General features: G+C 43.9%; 1 protein-coding gene across 3 annotated transcripts in view; it reads right to left on the bottom strand.

The window, feature by feature from the left end:
• The window catches only part of MYO5B (myosin VB), a 387,050-nt gene that overhangs the window by 122,281 nt on the left and 245,912 nt on the right, over positions 1-18,857 (bottom strand). For all 3 annotated transcript variants that reach the window (XM_030925854.1, XM_030925855.1, XM_030925856.1), the window contains exons 13-16: positions 16,653-16,775; positions 15,702-15,785; positions 1,702-1,854; positions 713-810 (exon numbers count right to left, since the gene is read on the bottom strand). In XM_030925854.1, coding sequence (XP_030781714.1) covers positions 713-810; positions 1,702-1,854; positions 15,702-15,785; positions 16,653-16,775 — 458 coding nt within the window. The remainder of the gene's footprint in view (positions 1-712; positions 811-1,701; positions 1,855-15,701; positions 15,786-16,652; positions 16,776-18,857) is intronic.

The following is an 18,857-nucleotide window of genomic DNA, read 5'->3' as shown; positions in this document are numbered from 1 at the left end:
TGAAGAGTGTGGTCTCAGACATGCTGAAGGCAAGGTGGATAATGAAGCTGTAGTAGCCTTGCACAAACACTTGTCTGGAATTTAGTAGAAACCAAGATGTACAAAGATCATTAAGAGTTCTACAGATTAGGGTGAGGTCAGCCACAGGAGCATGGACAGAACTGGAACAAAGTTTCAAGGTCAAGGTAGAAGCAAAAGTTGGATCAGAGTAGGTTGAGGAGTGAGGAAAAGGGGAGCAAATGTGGATAATTCTGGAAGCTCAGCAGCAGAGGGTAATGTGAGAAACAGCACCATGTTCATGTTCTGTTGTTCGACACATAATATGAAGTCTTGATTCTTCGACACAAGAAAAGCCTTTCCTGACCACTCCAGCAACCTTTCCAAGTCTGAATTTAACATTTGCTGTGAGATGTACTCATGGCTACATTTAACATTCTCTATTTGATTCAAGTATGCACATTCCTGACCACCACTGTAAGCTGCATGGGATTGGGGAACTCCATTTTTTCTCTTGAGACCTCCTGGACAGCAGACAGGTGGCACTCAGCAAGTGTCTGTCAGCCTGTCTGCTGCATGTAAGCTGTCTGGGGAGTGTAAGTCCAGTTAGTCATCATGCTGAAGGCCACAGATCCCCAGGCAAGGCCTGGCCCACCCTGTTCCACCTGAACCTCTAAGGCTGGGCTGGACAGGCTAATGCCCAGCAGGCACTTACTGAAAGGGGAGCTTCTCATCATTGGGCTTGATGCAGCGGACGTAGTGAGGGGTCGTGGCATTCAGGGTCTCCATGAGCAGATGCAGGGAGGTACGGAACTAGAGAGACAAAAGCCAGTGCTTGGTTATTTTTAACAAGTTGTGGATGTATGAGAAAGAAAAACTCATATATGGGTGGTGGTAGTTATTGTTACTATTATATTATTAATCCAGAAGGATGGGAGAAATTTCAGAGACCTGGGGTAAGATTCCAGCTCTGATGCTGCTATCTTGGCTGTGACCAAAATCAAGTCCTTCCTATTTAAGGGTTCCTCAAATTACACGGGGGAGAGACTGTCTCCTAATGTGCTTAACTCCCTGTGCTATGGATCAAATAAGATGAAAGGTGGGCAAATACTGTATGAGAGATTTGCTCACTGTGCACTGGAAGCCTGCTATTCCTAAACCTGAGGGCCTGGGGCCCTGACACCCGATGCCCAGGCATCCTGGAAATAATCTGTTACACTAAATGTCTAGAATGGCAAATTCATAGGAATAAATGTTAGGTGGTGGCTGCCAGGGACTTGGCAAGCATTCTCTTCTCTCCAGAGACATATTGGGCAGAACAGCCACAGAGACCCCACAGCAGGAGAAGTTGCTTTTGGTCTCCTGATCCACAGCTTCCTTAAGCCTCCTCTCTAACCTATACATTCCAGGCCCTCCTGTCTCCCACACTGGGTGTCTGTGGCCCTGCGGCACAGCCCCACCACAGGTGTTAACATACTTATGGAAGCTACGGTCGGCCCCTTCCCTCCTCCCTCTGTTAGTTCCCTGTGGTGAAGGCTTTGGAGTTTCTTTCTTCTAAGGACACAAGATTGAGCTGGGTGGCTGAGGCTACTGACGTCAAGGCCGCTGTGATGGCCTCCCTCTCACCCGCCGCCATCCTTCATCTACAGAGAGGCCAGCCCTGCAAAGTGCGCCTGGGCCCAGAGCTCTTGGTCTGGGGCTGACCTGGTGGCCAACGGTTTTCTTGTGCTCCTTGTTGGAGGCTTTCATGGGGGGTCTGGCAGAACGGATGCTGATCTTCGAAGACGACCCCTTCCCAGAGGTGGTGGCAGGAACAGGGTCCTTGTCATCATGAAACAAGTCAGCCACTAGTGGGAACTAGAAACAATCACAGAAAGAATGATGAAAATGAGATCTCCTGCATCTTATATGTTTCCTCTCAAAGCTGCTTTTCAATATATACCTGAGAACTGAAAACACATGTCCACCCCAAAACCCACACACCAACGTGCATAGCAGCATTACTCTCAAGAGCCACAAAGTAGGAACAACCCAAATATCAACTGACCAATGGATAAACAAATGTGGGACCTCCACACAATGGATTATTCAACATTATGAATGCATTCAACAATATAAAGAAATGACCTCCTGATCCATGCCACAAAATGGACACACCTCGAAAAAATTACACCAAGTGAAAGAAGCCAGACACAAATGATCGTATAGTGTGGGATTCCATTTACATGAAATATCCAGGGAATAGAAAGTAGGTTACCGGTTGCCAGGGCTTGGGGGAGAAAGAGGAAGAGGAAGGAGAAGAAAGGAAGAAAGGGAGTGCCTGCTAAGGCGACAGGATTTCTTTATGGAGTAATAAAAATATTCCCAGACTTATAGTAGTGGTGACTGCATAAATTGGTGAACATACTGAAACACAGTAATTGTGTGCTTCGAAAGGGTGAATTTTATAACGTATGAATGACAATTCCATTTTTAAATGGTAGGAAAAAAGTAGTTTTTCCACACAGTCTTACTCAATCTCCGCCTGTAAAGATGGGCAGAACTTCATTTCCTTGTGGTGTGGTAGGAGGTGGCTACACTTTAATACTCCTACGTTTAAGCTCTATTTTTCTACATTATTGCATCTTGTCAAGTTAACTTCCCTGATACCTGTTTTCTCATCAGAATAGGGATAAGCCTATGCCTGTTACATGGGGTTGTTATGAGTACTAAATAAGAGGTTAGTATCTTCATCTGTAACAAGGTGAAGATGCAGGCCTTGAATGAAGCGCTGGTGACAGAGTCCCAGCCATCAAGACATTCAATCTGACAGAAACACAGTCCTGCCATCATCCCTTAGGGAAGTCAATGCTGGGGCTAGAATAAAGTATTACAAGGCTTTTACCACACTCCTGCAGGGGTGGGGGGAAAAGGCGGCGGGAAAGGCTGGGGGGAAAGGCGGGGGGGAAGGCGGGGGGAAAGGAACACATAGGCCCCATTCACTAACCCCATTCGCTAACCACTTCCAACCTCAACAGAAGAGAGGCTAAATGCTAGTGCCTCAGATGCTAGGCTCTGCTCCTTCTTGCCTACCCTGCACCCTCTTTAACCCCCATTTAAATGTGTGGCTCCCCTCTCCTGCCACTGTGTCTGAACTCCCTAGTCTAGTATCTGAGGGCTCCCTGATCGGATCCCACTCACCCCTCTCAGACAATACCTTGCAAAATCATCCAGCTGGTCACATTGCTGTCCCACAGGCACAATGCTCACTACTCCTGCCACTATACCTTTGCTTACTGTGCTATTCTTACCCCTTTCTCTTCTGTACTTAGCCTGAGAGGCCCCTCTTTCAAGGTTGAGCCCTGCCCCTCCTGTGACCCTCTCCCAAAACATCCATTGCTCCTGTCTGTGTCTCCCACAGGCTCTGTGGTGCCCTGGGATGCCCCCCCACCCCCCACCCCGAGGTCTGTGCTGAATCCTGAGCTCTACACTTGCCAAGACTTCCATTCCTCCCAAGAACAAGGGCTGGGGAAAGAACTGAGAGAATCCATGTAAGCATGTAGAATAGTGCCCAGCATGTAGGGCTCAGACATTATCTAGTTTTACTTTTACTAGGGGTTATATATATGAACAATCTTTTTTTTTTTTTCTTTTTTTTTGGAAACAGAGTCTTGCTCTGTTACCAGGCTGGAGTGCAGTGGTGCAACCTCCACTTGCTGAAAGCTCTGCCTCCCAGGTTCAAGCGATTCTCTTGCCTCAGCCTCCTGAGTAGCTGGGACTACAGGTGCACACCACCATGCCCAGCTAATTTTTGTATTTTTAGTAGAGACAGGGTTTCACTATGTTGGCTAGAATGCTCTCCATCTCTTGACCTCGTGATCCGCCCGCCTTGGCCTTCCAAAGTGCTGGGATTAAAGGCATGAGCCACCATGCCTGGCCTACATGAATGATCTTTCTAAACCACATAAGTACAGATGCTTAAGAAATTGTATTTTTGATCTGAAGAAACAACATAGAATTTTAGATCTGGAACAACTGTAAAGGTCAACTTTCACCTCCATGTGGCAGGTGAGGATATAGGCGACTGGTGAGAAGGAACCTACCGGAATCCTGCTCCAACCTCTGTTCCCTCCACCACCAAGCACAATGGTCAGCACCAGCTCTCAAAGGGCTGCTAGTCAAAGGCTGAGCCTGTGCTAGAACCTCGACCTCTGGATGCCCAGGTTATAGAGCTTGTTTCAATATATAAATATAGCCTTGTCATTTAAACCCACAATATCAAGGAAGTAGAGATATAAAAGGGCTTCAGACATAGCCCTGACTTTTGAGGTACCTGCAATAACAATTAAATACATAAGACAACACTTTCATAAAACATTTCTCCAGCTGACATCATCTCCTGAGACTCGTAGGAGATTCAGGCTAAGGCAAGCTACCTACTGAAGAGGCAGCATCATCTTCAGGTCCCATACAGTAGTGACAGCTCATGCTCTGGTGATGCTCTGCACTGCCGAGACCTTCAATAAATTAAGCTCCAGTCTAATGGAGTATTTACTGAGCACTACAAAGGCTTTCATACCAAGAGTATCATGCCAAGAGCTTGGAAAGAAAGAATCATGTAAGAATAGGTATAAAATTCACAAAATAATTCACTATTCTAGGTGTATTCAAAAAGTCCTAGAAGCATATCAAAACAAGGCAATGCATATGAGCTTTTTCACATTACAGTCTACAGTGGGCCCCGGCTCATCTCCCTCCTGCCGTCAGAGATACCTGACAGTACAGAGTCATGATGTCACATTAGCACATTATAGTGTCTAGGCAGAGTAGCAAGATGGTGCTGGTGGCACACTAGAACTGCTCTCAGAACCTGTCAGATTCAGGTGACTTAGCACACTCAAAGGCAGTTTCTGTAACCTTATTAGGTACTTTTGTGATGGAGTTCCAGGGTGACATGACCAGGGGTGTAAAACACATGATGACCATCCCATTCCCATGGGGCTTCTTGCAACCTGACCTCACTTAGGGCAGGCATAAGACCATCAGCAACTACCCAAGTCACGTCCAAGGAGAAACCGGAGAGATGCAGACACTTTGCTAAGTGAACTCCCCTCAGTCTGATGACTCTGGTATTTTTCACATATTAAAGTAACTCATATCACTTCTAAGCCTTTTGGATAAGATCAAGCATAAAGCAACTTGTATGAATTCCATGGATCCAAGGGTTTGTTTTCAGCAAGGCTTAGGCCTCACCTTATGCAGAAACACTTCACAATCGCAATGGATCAGTATGAGTGTGCCCACCTGCACATACATACAAGGTTACAATGCCTAATGCTGAAAACAGCACCTAATGCTGGTGAAAATTATAGGCTAATCTTCTACATCAAGCATTTTAAACTAAAAACAAACAAAAAAATTAGTTCCTCTTACCTCATTCTTAGTTATTACAACGTTCATACGTTTCAGAAGTTTCAGTTTTAGAGTCAAGAGAAATTAACACAAGTCAGTGTTTTGTTTTACACAGCACAGGAGCTAGTCTAATGGGTTATAAAGCAATGAAACAATCATGTACATGTGCACCTACATGCACAACCATGCTGGAATCAACATGTGTCAGTTTCACTTTTCCCTTGCACTCCTCATTTCCCACAGACACAGCAACCATTAGAAGCATCCAATTTCCATTTTCCACCAGAGTGACTTGCATGCAAATAAAAGTTACAGTTCCTTAGTTCCCTGACCTGGGTTCTAAGTTCAGTCTAAAAGCACCAACCAATGATCTTAAGGCCATCTCTGGTGAGCAGCTCAAGCCCATACTCACTGCTGGCTATTCTGTGGCTACAATAGGCTGCTGACACCATGATTAGCATGAGAGAATGCTACCATATTCCTAAGCAAAGCACACCTCGAATCCCTGTCTCAGGGCATGGAAGGGATAACCATGGAAGGAGATAAAGAGACAAATCCGTGCTAAGGATACCGATGATACTGTTGTCAGGCAGGTACCCGGGAGGGTCCCCCAGTGAGATCACTAAGGATGCCCCCAAGTGTTAGCTGCCAACAGGTGACAATTCTGTTCCTATTCTCAGTATCTTTGAAATAAATCTTCCTCCTCTCTTCATGCATGGTATTTCAAAATCATAAATATTGTCTTTTTAGATGGCAAGGTAACTAGTAAGCTGTCAGAAATAAAAACACAATTTAAGATCTGTGGTTAAAATCCATATGCCAGCATCATAAAAAAACGATACTTTTATTAGGTACTCAATTCTATGTGCAGTCAAAGAAGAGAAAGTAAATACTAGGTCACTGACTGTCAAGAAACTAGATTGACTAGTTTGTTCATTCATTCATTCATCCACGCATTAACCCATCAACACTTACTGACTCTCAAATATGCAGCCAATGCTGTGCTAGGGACTGGCAACACAAAAGTGTTATAGAACAAGCCTAGCCTCTTCTATATCATGGAGCTTATGGTCTAGCACAGAAGTAGAATGCTAATGAAAATAACCCACAATTAAAATCATAATGACAAGAAGATGAATATCCTAAAGGAAATAAACAACAAAGATGCAACTGAATCGGGGGTCTGGGATGTGGGAAATGAAGAAAGGATTCTCTTAGGGAGGGAAGTCTGAACTGTAGGACATTGGATGGGGAGGACAGCACATTATGGGGTGGAAGTAACGGCACCTATGAAGTAGCTTTGTGTATTTGGGGGGGGTTAAGATAAAGTCGGTCAACCTACAATGTACACAGTGAGAAAGAAGTAAGAGGGACCAGCTCATGTACACCTCAGTTAAGAATTCTTATTTTTATCCTAAAAGCAATGGGAAGTCATTAAAGGGTTAAAATAACAGGGGCTAATATTTATTGAGCATGTTAATGATGTCTGACACACATGAACTCCTCCAAGCCTCCCAATTGGTGTAAGCACCATTGCACTCTATTTTACAGATGAGAAACTGAGACTTAGGGCCCAAGATCACAGAGCTGTAAGTAGCAAAGCCAGGATGTGAACCCAGACGGCCTGGCTCCAGAGTCCAAGCAACAATACACCACAGAGTGGCAATGACTAGAACCAGAGATGGCAGTTCTTTCTAAACAGATCCGTGGCTGCAACATAAGGAAGAGCCCATTGCACGTGAAGCCCTGTCCTGGGTGCCTAAAGGAGTCAAGAGAGACCAGGGAGACCAGAAGAGCTTACAACCTAGCAGGGAGCTCAGAAGTAATGAGGTATAGCAGGAAGGGCATGGGACTGGGTCAGAAGACCTGAACTTTAGATACGACCCCGCAACTTGATAGCCGTGTAGCCCATGGCGAACTCTCAGGCTCACTAGACCTTAACTTGCTCATCTATAAAAATGGAAGAGCTGACCAGACGATTCCTTTAAGTCACTCCCTGACCTGGACTCCTGCATTTTCTTACACTCGAATCACTCCATCCCCTGGCTTCTATCCACCAAGCACACAGCTATGTTCAAGCTTCTCTGCTGCTTCAAACCCCTCCCTGCTCAGCCTGTCTCTCCTCTCACTTTACCACCGATTACCTCGAGCAAGGCGTCCATAGATGGACATCACCCTCTACACTGCTTCTCCTCAAACCTGCCTCCACCAGATGGCCTCCTCCCCGTGCTGCTGAAATGTGCCTTGGGAGCAACTCCAGTGCTCATCAAGTTCAATGGCTAGAAGTGGTGTGGTTTCATTTTTGATCCTACTCGACCTCTTCAAAGCCCTCCGCGCCACTGGCCCTCGCCTCCTTGTAAAGGTCCCTTCTTAAGACTTAGCAGTTCTGCTTCCTCCAATCTTCTCCCTGCCCAACTCCCTTCCCAGAACCTCCCACGGGGCTTTTTCCTGCACTTCCCTCCTTTGCATTGCCATTTTCCAGAGCCTCATCCTCACCACTTACCTCAGTCCCTGGGGACAGTCTCCCCCAGGCCATGGCTCCAACTATCCCTCCCAGATCCTGCCACTCCAGTCTGGATCTTTTCCCATTACTATAATCCACAATTCCAGCTTGCTCTTCTTCCCTCTAGGTGTTCCACTGGGAACTCCGAATTCAATACAGCCCAAACCACCTTCACCCACTGACTTCCTAGATTTAGGCTAGGATCCTGCCCTCGCCCTACTTCCTATATTTCAATCAAGTACACAGTCCTTTTTTTCATTAATGAAGAGTCTGCTTCTCCAGCTCAGGACTACTCAGCTCTCTCCTGGATTACTACAGTCACCAAAAGTGTGAGGGTGTACCTCCGGGCACGCCTTCACCCAAACACATTCCACCCAACAGCCAGAGTTTTCTCTGGATGCAAACGTTATCCAGCAGCCGCATGTTAAAGGCCTATTTGTTTGTCCTCACTGTCTATGGCACAAAGCCATAGATGAACAGTATTCAAATGAACTAAACACTGACAGTGGCAGGAACAGAATGGGGGGGAGGAAGGGAGGAGGGGAGGAGAGGAGAGCCGGGCCTGGGGGCTCCATGGACCAGCGCCAGAGAGCCAAGACACAGGTAAGAAAGGACAAAGTGGCCCAGTCAGACTGGTGCTGAGAAAGTTCCATGGGGAAATAATGGAAGGCTAGAGGCAGGTTCACGTTTTGAAGATGTCATTGTGATTCATGCCAATCTGTCACAGCAAAGCAAAACACTGGCATATTAAATGATTCTAATTCATATACTTTCTGAAGTGAATTTTCAAGATGTTTGAGACATGGGTAGAAGTTAACAATCTGCATAACTATACTACTGGATGATGGGGAGGGGGTCAAATTTACAGAAATCATTCATAGTAGCTTTTACTGTGAAAAAATATATTAAACCCTAAGGTCAGTAACAGGTACAGATTGAGTAACCCTTATTCAAAATTCCTGAGACCAGAAGTGTTTCAGATTTTGGAGAATTTACATTATACTTACTGGTTGAGCATCCCTAATCTGAAAACCCAAAATCCAAAATACTCCAGTGAGCAGTATTTTGTACTATCCATGTACTAACGAGGCCTGATCCTGCTTAGCTTCCGAGATCAGACAAGACCAGGCACATTCAGGGTGGTATGACCAGTAGATGTTATTTCCTTTGAGTGTCATGTGGTGCTCAAAAAGTTTCAAATTTTAGAGCATTCTAGATTTGGGATGCTTGATCTGTATGAAAAAATCACACTAGGAACCTGGAAATCAGAATCACCAATAGGAGGATTTTAAGATTTCAGTCCCTTTCTCCTGCTTCCATTAGAAATGCTATGTGTGCTTTCAGTTTTATACATTAAACAGGGAATTTGTAACTTAAGAAGAGAAAGTAAAAATTGTCCAAGGCAGATTTGTACCTAAGCTGGCACCATGCTATAATCTCGATACAAACATAATCAAGGTTTAGTCTGAAGAATTTGTATGTTATTTTAAAAGCTGGGTTTTCATTTAGGTTCCTGCTATTGAGACTGCATTTGGAAGTGGTAGAATCTGGGATTTACAGGAAGATGACTGTGTTGGAATATTAGTTCTCAAAAGGAAGAGTAGTATGCTTCGTATTCTATTCAAAATTTGTTTTATAAGCTCAATGAACATAGAAAGAGATCTAGTTTGATGACAGGACTGAAAGACTAAGAGATACCACGTTCAACGCTGGGCTGTAGACAACCGCAAAAGACCCAAGCAAGAAATACAAATTACTGACCCCATCCACACCCATCCCTTAAGAAGATTGGGCTAGGTAAAGATACCTCACCCGAGGAGTGTCCCAAGTCTACACAAGCTCGGAGTCACAGTGAAAAGTAGTCACCAAGTTCTTACTTGACAAAGGACCCATACAAAGGATCACATTTCTGAGTGAAAGGGAGTTTTTAAATTTTTATTTTTTAATTGACACATAGTAACTGTACATATATGGGGTACCTAGTAATGTTTTGACATATGTAGTGTATAGTGATCAGATCAGGGCAACTGACGAACTCCAATTATGTGTTTAGAGCTATTAAGCAGTCTGTTTGTAAGCTGACTGAGCAGTAAGAGAGCTGCCACAATTTACCTTAGGGCAGCCACCCGGGCATTTCTCACAATTTTCCCCGTTCAAACTCAAACGCTCAAGGAAGGACCTCCAGACAAACCAACACTTTGCTGTCACTTGTTTAAAACCTGTACATAGGGACTGGCTTTGGCATTCTCTGCTATTCATTTCTATATATAGATTTTAAAAGCCCAGGGCAAGTCGAAAAGGGACTAAGAAGCAAGAAAAGACTTTCTAAAGGCCATTTGGCAGTTTAGAAAAAGTCAATTACAGCTGACACATAGCTGTTACCTTGGAAATCACACCTACTCCTTTGTGTATATAAGAATATAAAAGATATTTCCTCTGAAACAGACACATAAAGCTAAAATAAGACTCAGTATAAGAACAGTTTGATTGGGGTCTCTTCCCCAGAATCTTTTTTTAAAAAAATCTATGGCTGTATACATTAAAATAAACACATTTTCCTTTCAATCAATTCTTTTTACATGACTAATGGTACCCTTTGGAGGGAAAAATCTCTGACATTTAGATGAATATTTTGAAAGAGTTTTAAATAGGCTTTGGAGGAAAAGTCTCAGTATTTCACTTTGTTTGGAAGACAACATGGATTCTTCTGCATTATAAAGGAGACGATATTGTTTTGTCAACTAAAAAGTTATCCGACATCGTGTCTGGCTTGGTTTAAGTATTGCTAGAAGCTTTTCAAATACCAGCACATCTTAAACAGGAAGCACTCAAAGTACATTTGAGAACATTTTGTAGTATGTTTATTATCTCAAGCTCCTATATAGAAAATAAGTTTAAAAATTAAAAGTAAACATAAGATTTTTAAAAAGCAAACTTATTTGGTCAAAACAAGGTATGTGTGTATAACTTTTAAAAAACACATCAGCATGGAAAGCAATGGATATGTGTGCCTGTCATTCCTTGACAAGTCGAAGTCAAGCCATAAGCAGCAGGAAGGAGAAGCCGAGTGAAGACCTGGGCCTTGTCTGAGCTGTTCCTGTGCTGTAATTTGGGTACCAACACGACCAAGGTTCAGTCCAGTGAATTTGTATTTTATTTTAAAATCTAGGTTTTAATTGTAGGTTCCTGTCACTGAGACTGCATTTGGAAGTGGTAGGATCTCTGAGATTCAGAGGGGGATGAGTTTGTTGGAATATTAATTCTGGGAAGGAGGTGTAGGGTTCATGAACTCAGGGTAGGTGACTTTGGGTCAAGGTGGCCTCTGGACCACATGCATCTCAAGATCCCTTATGCTGGGATAGAGTGGAAAGATGGCATCGGGATGCCTGCCCCATAGCCCAGAAACGCTGCCCAATACACCCTCACTGCCCAGCACATGCTGTCATAAACACGTGACCCACAGCTTGTCCCTCTGACCTATGTGTAATGGTGGTCAGGAATAGGAAATCTTCAGAGGAAAAACATTCTCCTTTTAAAGTGCTCTTTTTTTCCTGGTTGATAAATTATTCCTTTTCACAATAAATAAAAACTGGAAGGGAAAACCTCCATCCTTTAGTATTTGAAGCAAATGAGTCTGTTAATAACTTGAAGTCATGTTTTAAAGAGGCATTTCTTAAGTCTCTATTTATAGCTCTGATAGCTGAGAAAGCAATTAGCTACATTACAACCGCTCAGGCAATGGAACTGGCTTCACTAATTACATTCTCATTAACACCGTGTTATTTCACTGCTCTTAGTGGGGGTTCTTCGAACATCCCTTTGGTTGGTAGAGTATATGGGTATCTTCTATCCCCTACTGCTTAATTATTCATGACGACTTGTTAATTTCTTATCAAGGATGTCACCCGATGGAAAAAAAAAAGTCTCTCATAAAAGTACTTTAAGTAAAATTATGAATTTACAAACAGGATTTGAGATTTAGCTGCGCTAAATGAAAACCAATAAAAAATTAGGCATTACAATTTTAATGTAATGACATAGAAACTTGTATCTTTCTAGGTTTTCATTTTTCTTTAATATGGAGTTAGAGACATATGCCTCATAGGGCTACTATGAAAACTAAAAATTTTAAAGAAAATACAGCCATTCACTCAGTAAATGATGAGCTTTAAAGATACTAAAATGACAGATGCTGCCAGACATGCCCATCTGCCTGAATGGTGTAGAGCATACTTATAATCACTCTTGGATTTGCAGCTGCAGTCTGTGTACAGCCCATCTGCAGGTTTATGGTGATACAGCATCAATCTTTGCTTTCTGTCTTTTGAGACGTCTGAAACAGGCTAGGAGGGGCTCAGGCCAGAGAGTTCTCAAACCCTCCTCCAGCTAGTGTCTGGTTGGCCAGAGCCCTTCTTGGTCAATATCAGTGCTGCTACACTGCATCTCAGGGGTGTTGCTGGGTTGGGGACAGGAGTGGCAGCAAGGTCACTGGCTCTCTAGAAGTTTTAGCTGGTGAGCGGGAAAGCTAGCATTGTGGTTGGTGGGCAGGATAGAGAAGGAGGAAATTGCATTTCAAGAGTAGATCATACCTATTTTGTCCTCCAACTTAGCAATATCTATACACTTTTGATGTGCATACTCTTTGAACCATCATCAATCCACTTCTAAAATTTTACCCAACAGACATAATTGTACAGAAGTATGCAAAGATATACATAAAGGATATTCATTGTTACATTATTTGAAATAGCAAATTATCAGCAGTTGTTTAAAAAAGAGAAATAGATGTGTACTCGTGTGGAAAGACAACCAAGATACAATGGTAACTGAAAAATTAAATTACTGAGGACTATGTGCCTATAATACAGTTATTTTAATCTTAAAAAGATGTATCAACATGCAGAATAGGATACATTCTCACCCACCAAAAGATGGGTCAAGGAGTGGGAAAGAAGACTTATTTTATGTATTTCTACACTATTTTTATTTTTTTGAACTTATGTTTAATTTCTAATAAAAACCCAGTACCTGCAATCTAAAACAATATTCTTGTATAGAAAAGAGCTAACACAGCAGGCCTGCATCTGCTATCTTTTTTTTTTTTTTTTTTTTTTGAGACGGAGTCTCGCTCTGTCGCCCAGGCTGGAGTGCAGTGGCCAGATCTCGGCTCACTGCAAGCTCCGCCTCCCGGGTTCCCGCCATTGTCCTGCCTCAGCCTCCCGAGTAGCTGGGACTACAGGCGCCCGCCACCTTGCCCGGCTAGTTTTTTTGTATTTTTTAGTAGAGACGGGGTGTCACCATATTAGCCAGGATGGTCTCGATCTCCTGACCTCATGATCCGCCCGTCTTGGCCTCCCAAAGTGCTGGGATTACAGGCTTGAGCCACCGCGCCCGGCCTGCATCTGCTATCCTTAGAAAGGCTGCTTGATCCCTGGCTGGTGTCAGGGGAACTTGGATTTTCACCATTCCCTGGTAAGAACTGTTCACTGTGCCTAAATTGCTCGTGCAAACAATATCGTTTATGTTGAGCATCTGCTTTCCTTCCGGGATTTTGGAATTTTGGTTTGTGCTAGGCTAAGGGTGCCCATATAATCAACCCCAAATAAAAATCCTGGCTGCCTGGGCTCAGGTGACCTTCCCTGGTAGGCATTTCAAAAGAAGTGTCATGACTTGCTTCTAGGGGGAATTACATGCATCCTGTATGACTCTAGGTGGAAGGGACCCTTGGAAGCTTGTGCCTGGTCTCCTGGAGACATTACCCCATCCACCTCTCCCTTTGCTGAGTTTGCTGTTTACTTTTCGCTGTAACAAATTATAACCATAACTGTATGCTGAGTTCTGCGAGTCTTCCTAGCAAGTGGTTGAACCTGGAGGTGGTCTTGGGGGCCACCAACCTACCCTTATCATTCTCTTCCATAACACCTTCTTCTTGACCTTCTTAGCATTTCCATAATTTGTAACTAAACTGTGCATCTTTTTCACTAAGTTCCATGAGATTAACTACGCGTGTTGGTTACCACTATATACTACACAAATATTCAATAAAGCTGTCAAATAAAAATGAGGGAAAAGTAGCTCATCTATTAATAAAAGATAACTTGCTGGAGAGTGAGTATAACAGAGTTTTCCTAGCACCACTCCTTTTTAGATTCTGGAATCCCCAAGAGTCACTCAAATTAAGATGCTCAGAAATCAATACAATGGCAGAACCAGATTCTGTACTAAATAAAAAGTACCCACTTCTCTTCCCTCCATCCCTCGTTTCTGCTCCTAATCTGAAAGGAGAAACTTCTACCAAGACAACAGAGTTCTCTGGCCCTACAGGCCGTCACTGGCCTCCAGGCATCGTAAGAGACCATCATGAGGAAGGGGCTCCTAGTACTCAGACCACTTCCATCTACTTTCTTTCCCTGTGCCTTGGGGCTCCTCCCTATGTCACCACCCTCATGAAAAAATGGAAAAAGTCATATTAACCACCACAAAGTGAGATCTAAAAACTTAAGGAGCTGCAAGGTCAAACTTGCATTGAACTCCAAAGTGATATTTACTTTTACTCACAGCCAATTTGTCCCAGTGATGACTAATTCTCTGATGTTCCAGATATCCAGAAATCACACTGGGCAGGGGTCTGTTACTGGCAGTCTGCATGCTGTTAGCGACTCAAATCCTCCCTAAACCCCTCACCACGTGATAGAACTGGGTTTACTTGGCTTTATGTCCTGGGTCCATTTTGCTGGATATACTTTCTCCATTCTATCATCTCATCCTATTGCATTCATCTAAAGCTTATCACAAAGAGAACTTAATCTGCCATTTCTACAATGTTATCAGGCCCCTGCAGTGAGTTCAGTATCATGTGGTCTGGGAGAAAGCCTCCTAAATCCTAGGAAGTTCCCCCACCCCTGACCCCAGGTTTCCTCTGCAGGGCTAAAGCCAGCAGCAGCATCTGCATCAGAGTAGACTTTTCGAATGCCAGTGCATATGCTTCCCCTGACTGCATCATCCTCTCTCACTGCTCCTTCTCTCCTTTCACAGTTACCTGTGTGTGTCTTCATCTGCCCACTCACAGCCCATTAAAAGGGGAGCAACCACAGTGTAGACTCTGTCTTGCTCATCTTTGTGTGAAAATGGTGTGTTTAGGGCAGTGCCTTCCAAAGCAGGTGTTTAATAAAGATATGTTTGGGTGAATTGGTGCCTTCTTTCCTCTACCTCTAGAATGGACACAATATTTGCTACCTTTTCCTATGCTTGGAAATAAATAAAATTCTGATAATAACAAAGAGTCCAAAGTAGTAGATTGAAGTGTTCCTTAAATCCCATCTTCTATTCCATTAAATTTCTGCTTATAGAGAGGTTCTATAGACTGCTCAACAAATTAAATGCGGATACTAGATGTGATGGGGTTTAAATAATCTTACATCTGCAGGCAGGGGACAAAGGACAGATGACATGATGGACACCAGCTACATTTCCATCACTGCGTTCACCATCCTCTCTCTTCCTGTCACCTCCCATGCTCCCCTATGCCCTCCATTAGCAGGCAACTTTCCCAGTTCTCTCCCCCTACCCCTACACCCCTTGCTTTCTTCCCTCCATCAGGCCATACTAAAGTGTTTTCAGACAAGATCGGACACATTCACGGTGGTATGGCCATTCAAGTGTTTTCATACTGAAATGACCAACAAATTCCTTGGCCTCCTCCCTGCCCAGCATCTCTGTCTTTCCACCCCAAAGGGGTTGCATCACCACTCCCTGTCCAGCACTGGCCATGGGCATTCCTGCTCCACTCCCCGCTTCTGACACTCTTTACCTTGCTGGCCTTCAGGATATTGATCTGCTCTTCATACACCGTGTCTCTGTTTTTCTCCAGAAAACCATCAGAGAGGTACTCCACCTGGGGCCACAGCAACCAGAGAGAGACACAGTCGTTAGTGCTTCAGCAGTTTCTCAACCACTTTCATCTCATCCATGCAGCATTTTCTGAAAAGAGCTGTGAGTAGATAGGAAACCCACAGATGTTGCCACTTAAAATGCAAACCCAGTAAGTGGTCAGGATTTACGTACAGGGAACTGACTATTCATTTTGTGGAAGAAATTTTTTAAAGGGAGTTCCCATAATAAAAGGGTTCTTCAGGGCTCTATAAATGCAGCTTCTCAGCCACATCTCAGACCCAATGAATCAATCTGTATTTTAACAAGACCCTAGGTGATTTATACACACATTACAATTTAAGAAACACCAGGCTAGTGCATAGCAAACAGAAATCTACTTAGAAAAATTCTACGCACGCACCAGCTACTGAGAAAGCAGCCCCCTGAAAAGCAGCCACACCGGCTTCAGGTAAGAAGCCAAACCATTCGGTACTTGGTTTTCAGCTCTCTCTTCTCTTTCAAACTCCATGAGGGTAGACTCTTAACGGCTTTAGAATTTTTATATATATATACACACATATACAGACATGTATATATATAGACATGTATGTGTGTATGTGTATATATATGTATATGTATATGTGTGTGTATGTATGTGTATATATATATGAATGGGCAACTATAGCACCCCCTGTGAAGTTATGCCTTGTGGTAAGCTTGGTATCCCCTAGAAGTAGAGGGGTGGGTAAAAGAGGATGGAACGGGAACCTAGCTGAGGCTTCAGGCCATTTGCATTCAGAAGGGACAGCCTTCTCTCTAGGTCTAGAGCCCAGTAAGTCTACTTAGAGAGCGCCAAGGGAATACCCAAGCCAACAGAGAGGAGAGTCACCTTGTCTGCAAAGTGGACGATGATGAAGGCTGTGTTGGACATGCGGGGCTTCTGGAAGTGCTGGCTGCTGGAGTGCCGGTCATAGAGCTTCTGAGCCCAGTTCTGGTCAGTTCCTTTGGGGACCTGCAGAACCACAAGAGAGGGCAGAGTGCTTTGTGAGGAGGAAGAAGGAAGCCCTGGGTTGCAGCAGAGGGATAGGATCAGTAGGCCAGCTCCATGAAGGTTGATTCAGCCCTTGAACTGGGACCGTAACTGGATGGTGCAAAGAACAATTCAACCACACATGTTCAGGATCCTGCCACGGTGTACCCTCATCCCCTGTGGGTTGGCTCCTGTGGGACCTGTGGGAGCAGCTGAGCCTGCTGGTTGGCAGACACTGCAAGTGCTAGGGAGCATAAGGGTGAAAGCCAAGGTCACGGGAGCAAAGTCACAGCCTGCAGGACCACCTGAAGGTACTTCCCTGCAACCGGGGCTGTGACATCAGCATCACAAACACATCCACCTGCAGTGCCAAGCTTACCCACTCACCCAGGTGAACTCCTGCCACAGGAAAGCCTACCTTCCCTCCCTAAATTCACCTAAATACCATCGTCCAGGTCTGGCTCAAGTCTTTCCTTTCCTGACCACTGTTGATCTCGCTTCTCTCTTCTTTGGAATTCCTGGCAGTCAAGCTCTTACACGTGCCCTAGCATATTGTGCACCCCTGAGTTTTGGGTTTCGTCACTACAAACTGTAAGTTTGTTGTGTTCAAGGACTGGTTGTGCCTTACGTTGCTTATGTGTCCCTGAAAGAACTTAGAACTGGGCTCTGGCCATGCAGTGGGAACTAAGTACCTAGTGAGTGATCTACATCATGCTAATCTCTGCATCTCCCACTGTCTAAAGTCAGACTTAGAGGTTCCACTGCATTAAGAATTCTGAAAGACGGCCCCTTTCAATATCTTTATGGATGGCTTTAAACGTAAAAAGCATCTTGCTTCATTGAAAATATGAGTCACTGTAACTACCACTCAAATTGTCAAGGATGACAGCAACTCTTCCAACAGGAAGGTGCTCCCTCTTGTCATCCCTGGTCATCGCTGCATACACCTACTGACCAGAAACAGTCCAGTCCCTAGTGACGGGTCACTAATTGATCTGCCCTTCTTTGGTTGAGATTGCATATTTGGATCAGGAAGGGTTGAAGGTGACCCTTACACTAGCCGTTTACAAAGAGATTTTTATGATAAACTAATAAAATCCACGCCATAAAGAAAATGCTTACATACTTGGGAACCAATTTCTTAAATCCTTTGTAAGCAAACTGATTTTGCTCAAGATTCATTTTGGCATAACTAATATTGAATACTCAGTGCTAAGCACCAAAGGAAGTTCAAGAAAACTATCTTGAAGGAGGCTATTAATTGTACTGGGCAGACAATAAAATATATTTAATTCAGCACTTTCTATATATACTGCTTTATATTTGTCTCCAAGCATTCTGTGTTTAGAACCACCGGGTGTGAAGGAAGGAGGGGTCTTCCCAGCATGGATGTCAGGACTGGGTGGGCCAGAGGATGGGCATAAGAGGGACCTAGAAGGACTGGCAAAACGGAGGCAGACAGAACCATGGTGGGAAGCCCCACACAGGCAAACATGTAAAATTGGCTAGGAACAAAATCATCTTGCCTTGGAGATGAAATTGGACTTCTGTGAGAAGACTCCATAATCCTACATATTCAGTAATTCAGATTGGCGTGAATTGATAAGCAGAGAAAACGAACAACCAAGGTCAAGTGTATCCATATTTTCTGACAAGGATCAGTCTCTCCTTTTGCTGCCCACTCCATCTCCAACTAAAAATAAGGGCCAGCAGGAATTAACCATGATCAAGAGTCTCAGATGATACAGCTAGTGCCCACAGTGCTTACTGTTTGCCAGGCCATTTTCTACACATTTTAGATGTATCAATTCATTTAACCCTCAAACAATCATGTCAGCTAGCTGCTATGTTTGTAAGCATTTTAGAGATGAGGAAATGGAGACAGAGAGGTTAAGTAACTTGCCAAGGTCACATAATGGGGAAGTATTAGGTTGGTGCAAAAGTAATTGTGGCTTTTGCCATTAAATAGCAGAGCTGGGGTTCCAAGCAGAACAAGTTAACTCTTCCTGCCTGACAACAGAGTTTTAAAGGGCGCCACAAAAGCAGAACAAGGTAGAAGGTGCT

The sequence above is a fragment of the Rhinopithecus roxellana genome, chromosome 21 (genome assembly GCF_007565055.1).
Source record: "Rhinopithecus roxellana isolate Shanxi Qingling chromosome 21, ASM756505v1, whole genome shotgun sequence".
NCBI classification, from domain to species: Eukaryota; Metazoa; Chordata; class Mammalia; order Primates; family Cercopithecidae; genus Rhinopithecus; species Rhinopithecus roxellana.
This window is presented reverse-complemented; position numbering and strand designations above follow the sequence as displayed.